At 39.0% G+C, this 6,844-nt stretch overlaps 1 protein-coding gene across 3 annotated transcripts in view; it reads left to right on the top strand.

Moving 5' to 3' along the window:
• rab15 (RAB15, member RAS oncogene family) overlaps window positions 1-6,844 on the top strand; it is a 44,997-nt gene that overhangs the window by 13,343 nt on the left and 24,810 nt on the right. For all 3 annotated transcript variants that reach the window (XR_009824212.1, XR_009824211.1, XM_062034428.1), the window contains exon 2: window positions 219-556. Coding sequence is in view for 1 of the 3 variants with exons in the window: in XM_062034428.1 (XP_061890412.1) it covers window positions 433-556 (124 nt within the window). In the remaining 2 variants the exon portion in view is untranslated. The remainder of the gene's footprint in view (window positions 1-218; window positions 557-6,844) is intronic.

Below are 6,844 nucleotides of genomic sequence, written 5' to 3'. Positions count from 1 at the left end.
AGAACCGGATAAGAGGGATTTGCCTTTCAAAATAAAATTTAAACTGTCGTTACACTTTACAACAAACATACGCCCTACTTCACACTATTGTCCATTTGAGCACCTAATTTAGAAAATAAATACCGAACAATTGTTTTTTGTTAAGGCTTTATGTTCAATATGTGGTTTGTATAAAACAGTAACCGGAAGTGTTTGTTGTTCTTGTTTGCACTTGACAGTGGTACACCGCACCCACTGGAAGGAGGCAGGGGGTAGCCTCGGAGGAAGCTGGAACATCCTTATTTCATTTTCTCACCAAAAAAACAAAAGAAAGAAAAAGCCTGACACTGGCAATTCAAGCAAACATGGCCGCAGTAGTGTGGGGAGGGAGTCCTTCATTGCTCAGTTAGTTACCTGGAATCTTCTCCCCCCCACCTTCTTCAATCCAACACCATGGCTAAGCAGTATGATGTTCTCTTCCGACTCCTGCTTCTCGGAGACTCCGGGGTTGGCAAAACATGTTTGTTGTGCAGATTCACCGACAACGAGTTCCACCCATCACACATTTCAACCATTGGTAAGCTTGAAATATTTACTCTTTTTTTCTATATGCTCCTTTATAGTGGTCATGTGTGCATTTCAAGCATGTGAGGCAAATGTAAACACATGTTGTCTTTTTCATTGTTTTAAAAGCCATTTAAAAAAACGTTTGATACAGTGGACAGTTTGCAGAAAAGGGCAAGTTTTATATTGAATACAGAGTAGGGATTAGATTCCAGTAAGCAGAGGTCTTCAACAGAGAGTGCATGACCCCCAGGAGGTCTACAGAGGTAATGTCGTGACATTTTTGGTCGATGAGAATTTTGTTCCTAAACCACAGGCCCACATCATTGTATGTGGCCCGCTGAAGCCTGGGAAAAATGTATGTTAATAAAAAAAAATTTGTTTTACTTAATGCAAATAATTATTTCGAGTTTTGGCCCTGCAATGAGGTGGTGACTTGTCCAGGGTGTACCCCGCCTTCCGCCCGAATGCAGCTGAGATAGGCTCCCGCGACCCCAAAAGGGACAAGCGGTAGAAAATGGATGGATGGATATTTTGAGTTTGACAGGAAAAAAGGCGTATCTTTTAAACGCTATTATCTAATCATGCCAAATATTACATTATAATATAGTGTATTACAAAAATATGTTAGTATTGTTTAACGTGGACCCTGACTTAAACAAGTTGAAAAACTTATTCGGGTGTTACCATTTAGTGGTCAATTGTACGGAATATGTACTGTACTGTGCAGTCTACTGATAAAAGTTTCAATCAATCAATCAATCAAAGTAAAGATAAAAATAAACAGTTGAATATTTGCTTGTCACCTTTACATATGATGCATCCATTAGTTTGTACATGAAAAAAATCAAATAATAAGCATAGGAAATGGTGTAATAATATGAGGTGATTACTGGTACACATATATATATATATATCAATGCTGTCAAATGATGTATTTAAAAAAAATCAGATGCATTTGAATTTTGATTAATCACAGGTTATTGCCTGCATGCACAACTTTAATTAATAAAATTAAATACATATCCATCCATCCATTTTCTACCGCTTATTCCCTTCGGGGTCGCGGGGGGCGCTGGAGCCTATCTCAGCTACAATCGGGCAGGAGGCGGGGTACACCCTGGACAAGTCGCCACCTCATCACAGGGCCAACACAGATAGACATATTAATTAAATTACCGTATTTTTCGGACTATAAGTCACAGTTTTTTTCATAGTTTGGCCAGGGGTGCGACTTATACTCAGGAGCGACTTATGTGTGAAATTATTAACACATTACCGTAAAATATCAAATAATATTATTTAGCTCATTCACGTAAGAGACTAGACGTATAAGATTTCATCGGATTTAGCGATTAGGAGTGACAGATTGTTTGGTAAATGTAAAGCATGTTCTATATGTTATAGTTATTTGAATGACTCTTACCATAATATGTTACGTTAACATACCAGGCACGTTCTCAGTTGGTTATTTATGCGTCATATAACGTACACTTATTCAGCCTGTTGTTCACTATTCTTTATTTATTTAAAATTGCCTTTCAAATGTCTATTCTTGGTGTTGGGTTTTATCAAATAAAATTCCCCCAAAAATGTGACTTATACTCCAGTGCAACTTATATATGTTTTTTTCCTTCTTTATTATGCATTTTCGGCCGGTGCGACTTATACTCCGGAGCGACTTATACTCTGGAGCGACTTACACTCCGAAAAATACGGTAATTAATTAATAAATTATAATTAATTAATAAATTAATCAAAAAAGAGGCCCTATGAAGGCAGCCATTACTGCGATGTGGCCCTCAATGAAAACAAGTTTGACAACCCTGTCCTAAATATATATTTTTTTATATTCCCCCGTAATTTTCCCACAAATGTAAGTACGCATAAAAATGTATCCGACACAATTTAGTGTTGTTTATATGGACAGCCTACTCACTGTAAAATTGAAGCACAAATAAAACAATTGTATTATGACATCCATGTTAGTGTTTAAGATCGCTAGCGATTAGGGCGCTATTTGCCAGATAGCAATTACTGACACAAGCTGCCAGCTAGCAAAAAGCATGTTAATTGTCAGCTAGCGATTGGTGTGCTAGTTGACAGCTGATTCAATATAAGTATTGCAATCATGAAGCTTTAGGTAGCTTGTTTTGATACATATTTAATACAGAGTAACAATGTAAATGTTCTTATACACACATGCAACACGGGGTAATGTTGTTTATAAATGGCAGCGGTATGGACACTCTACTCACTGTAAAATAAAAACACAAATAAATAATTGTATTATGACATTCATGTTAGCATTAAGTCAAACTGCCAGTTAGCGATTAGCGTTCTAGTTCTTAGCTTGCAATTAGCGCCTAATTTTCCAGCTGGCGATTAGCGCTCTAGTTGTTAGCTTGCAATTAGCGCCTAATTTTCCAGCTGGCGATTAGCGCTCTAGTTGCGAGTTACATACACAATAATTTTTTATAGAATGCAGAGTAACAATGGGAATGTCTTTATTCACACATCCAACACAGGGTAATGTAGTTTAGAAATGGCAGTGGTATGGACACCCATTCACTGTACCTATTAGATTGAAAATAAAAACATGAATAGATCATTTAATAATTATATTCATCTTAGTGTTTACCTTTCAGATTTAAAATAAAAATATGAATAGATAATTTAATATTTGTATTCATATTAGTATTTAAGATAACTAGCGATTAGGACATTAGTTGCCAACCAGCGACTGCCGCGATAATCGCCAGCTAGCAATTTGCGGCGCAGGCTGACAGTTAGCGATTAACACGCTGGTTGCCAGCAAGAAATTAGCACTCTCTTTGCCAGCTAGCGATTTAGTGCTCCAGTTACCAGCATATGATTAGCGCACAAGTTGTCAGTTTGCAATCAAGACCCGGTTTTCCAGCTAGCGATTAGCTACATTGCTTACACATCGATTAAACACGTTTAGAAACTTTGCATCTGTCAGGCAGCTTGTTTTTTATACACGTATTATACCTAATACAGAGTAACATTTTTACGTATTTGAAATTTTCTATAATAAATGTCAGAGCCTTGAACCCAGTGGATAATTTGCATATAGGGCAAGCATCATTTATATTTAATACAGATTAGAAATTTAATGGCCAATTTAATGTGTACTAATAAGGAACAATCTTATTGCCTGTGCTGATTAGCATCCCCATTTATTCACAGTCTTTTAACACAGTTTAACCATATGAATAATAAAGAAGTAGGTAGGCATAAGTCACAATTTTTATGTTTTTTATTTATTTTTTTAATTAAGAAATAAATTACAGCGATAAAGCAAATCATTATTGTGTATAGCTGTTGGAAAATGTTCCGCTCAGAACTGGTGCAGTTTTGGATGAATGCAGCATAAGTAGGACTTTCTGGTCAGTTCTGACACTGGAACTGTTGCCTAAAAGTCTAAGATTTCTCTCCTGGTACCGTTGTGTGACGTTGTCGCATAGGCGACGCGGTACTCGGATCCCTCAGGCCCGTGGGAGAAATAACGGTGGGGAAATGACAGACAAGCGGCTTTTTATTGCCAGGCCAGACAATGCATTATGCAGGCAAGGTCAGGGCTAATGAATTGTGGGTAATGGTTTGCAGGCACATGCAGTTTTCCAGACTTGTTCGAAAAAGAACAGCTTGCGCACATAAATACTTCTTTCTAAAAGGCCTAATATACTTTAAAATCAGACCGTAATTGTCGACTTTATAGTCCGCGGTGGGACTTTTTTTTTTTTTATAGGCTGTAATATTTCAACCAGCAGTTGGACTCAAGTCACCCTGCACAGGTTCGAATCCTGTTCGTTGGACTAGAAATCCGAGGGTCAAATGTGATTGGGGGTGTGAAATTATCACGTTAATTGATGTTGACAGTCTACAAGTGTGTGGACGTAGCTTGTTGTTACAACTCTGTACAATAGGTGGTGTCAGGTTCAAACACAGATGACATCTATTAGACAAGACAAGAAGCAAAGGAATCAAACGGAGACAGGCTTCAATTTAGCTCATGAGGAGAAACGTCTGGAGCTGCACACTCAGCTATAGCCTCCCACCACGCTCTGAGGAGGGAGCGCCACGCCTTCTCATTTATTTGGGCATTTCCTGATTACATGGCTGCAGCTGTTTCTAAGGGGAGGGGAGTCATAAACCGCTACCGCACTTGTTCATAAACAGTTTAAAGAAAAGGTGCCTGGAGCGGTGTCAGGTCTGCTCCCTCTCTGCTTTGTAGATCTCGGGTCATGACAAAATGATTTCCCTCTCTAAATAAAAGACGTCTGTAAAGTTACACGGGACTTAACGTCAAGTTCATAAGTAACATTTGACCATTCCTAACAGCCATGCAAGTGTAAATAATGTGATAAAAACTCATCAGTGATCGGAGTCACAGATGCACCCCATGTATCTGAAGCGTAAAAATAAGTGAACATTACAGGGCATTACATTAAGATTATGAATAATGCATAGGTAGTTGTGTTATGTGTAATTTTGTAGTAGAGTGCAACTGCTGCTGAGAAGATGGAGTGCGGACTCCTCAGAGACGCCACACGTCACAACGGCCATAAAACATACGCTCAGCTCCGCCTTGTGTTCATAAGATGAACGAGAGCCGGCGACCCCAGCGGTGTTAGGGTCACGGCCTTTGCTCCGTGTTGCCACGGGAGTCTATTAGCGAGAAACAACCGAGCATCAGCAAGGAATTGCATGCTACACTTTTGACCATGTTTTACCAGGAAAAATGGTAGTAAGGCGGGCATAAGCAGGGGCGCAGCTGGTTGCCTGGCAACCACACGTTAAGTAAGACCTCAGGAAGAGCTAATCAGACAGAACCAAAGGGGCTTCTCATGCTTTTTCAGGCTGCAATATAAGCTAAGAGAGTTACTAATGTATGTTACTGTTTACAATTCTAAACACACATCGCTTTGGTGTTCCCGCTCTACAGGTGTGTGCATGTAGCTTGCTGTTACAACTCTGTACAACAGGTGGCGTTATGTATCGTAACGCCGCTTTTTAACACTGGGTAAGAAGCTACCAACAGGATGCGACACTTGAAGCTAGTCCAGGGGTCGGCAACCCAAAATGTTGAAAGAGACAAATTGGACCAAAAACACGAAAAACAAATCTGTGTGGAACCGCAAAAATGAAAAGTATTGTATTAAGTCTTATAAAGAAGGCCACACATGATGTGTCTATATTAGCTATATTAGCCTACTATCAAAATAACTATGTGTCGCAGGCTGATGCAAATCTTTGTTGACAGAAATGTTGAAATGTAATATTTATTCTACACATTTTAACAACATTTAGAAAACATTACTAAAAGTTCTCGGAGGGTGAGATAACTCCTGGAAATTACTGGCTTCGAGAGGCCAACGGTCTAGATGTGTGTCCAAGTTAAAGGAAAAGATAGGCTGTTTTTTTCTAATGGATTTATTACAATCTTTGCAATCTGGGTAACGTTTGCTGTGGTCTGGAACAACATGGCACACAAACAACTAGCAGAAATGCAGCCAATATTACATACAGATAATGTGTCATGAGACATACAAATATCAATTAAATACACAGAGGACATAAGTAAAGGAAATTAAATGAGCTCAAGTATACCTACAAGCGAGGCATAATGATGCAATATGTACATAAAGTTAGCCTAAATAGCATCAATTAGCTTGCAGTCATGCACTGACCAAATATGCCTGATTTGGACTCCACACAAGTCAATAACATCAACAAAGCTCACCTTCGTGCATTCACGCACAGCATAAAACGTTTGGTGGACAATTGCGACAAAGAAGGAGTGACATTAAACACGTCTTTCTGTGGCAGCGTTGGAGAAAGTTGTACATGTAAACAAACTGTTGGGTCACAGTCGACACAACTACGGTGAGCTCGAGGCCCGCCGAAATTAGTGGGGCAAAACGACCCTCGCCAAATACTCTCAACAAACATAATAAACAGTGAGCTTTGTAACAATTAGGAAGATTTGGTCATGTTTGTCCTCGTACAAAAAACAAATAAAAACATTTCCCCCATTTTTTTTTACATTTTCAAACATTTTTGAAGCCACTAGGGCGGCGCTAAATCTGGAGCCGCAGGTTGCCGACCCCCGAGCTAGGTGAACACACGTCTACGGCTCTAAATACATCTTGCAGTGTACCCCGGGGATCAATACTGGGACCAAAATTGGTCAATCTCTATATAAATGTTCTTTATAAACTTACAAAGGACTTAAAGTTGGTATTATTTTCAGATGATACGTCTTGTGAAATTATCG

This window comes from Entelurus aequoreus, linkage group LG23 (genome assembly GCF_033978785.1).
Source record: "Entelurus aequoreus isolate RoL-2023_Sb linkage group LG23, RoL_Eaeq_v1.1, whole genome shotgun sequence".
Taxonomy (NCBI): domain Eukaryota; kingdom Metazoa; phylum Chordata; class Actinopteri; order Syngnathiformes; family Syngnathidae; genus Entelurus; species Entelurus aequoreus.
Note: the sequence above shows the minus strand (reverse complement) of the source record. Positions and strands in the feature narration are given on the sequence as shown.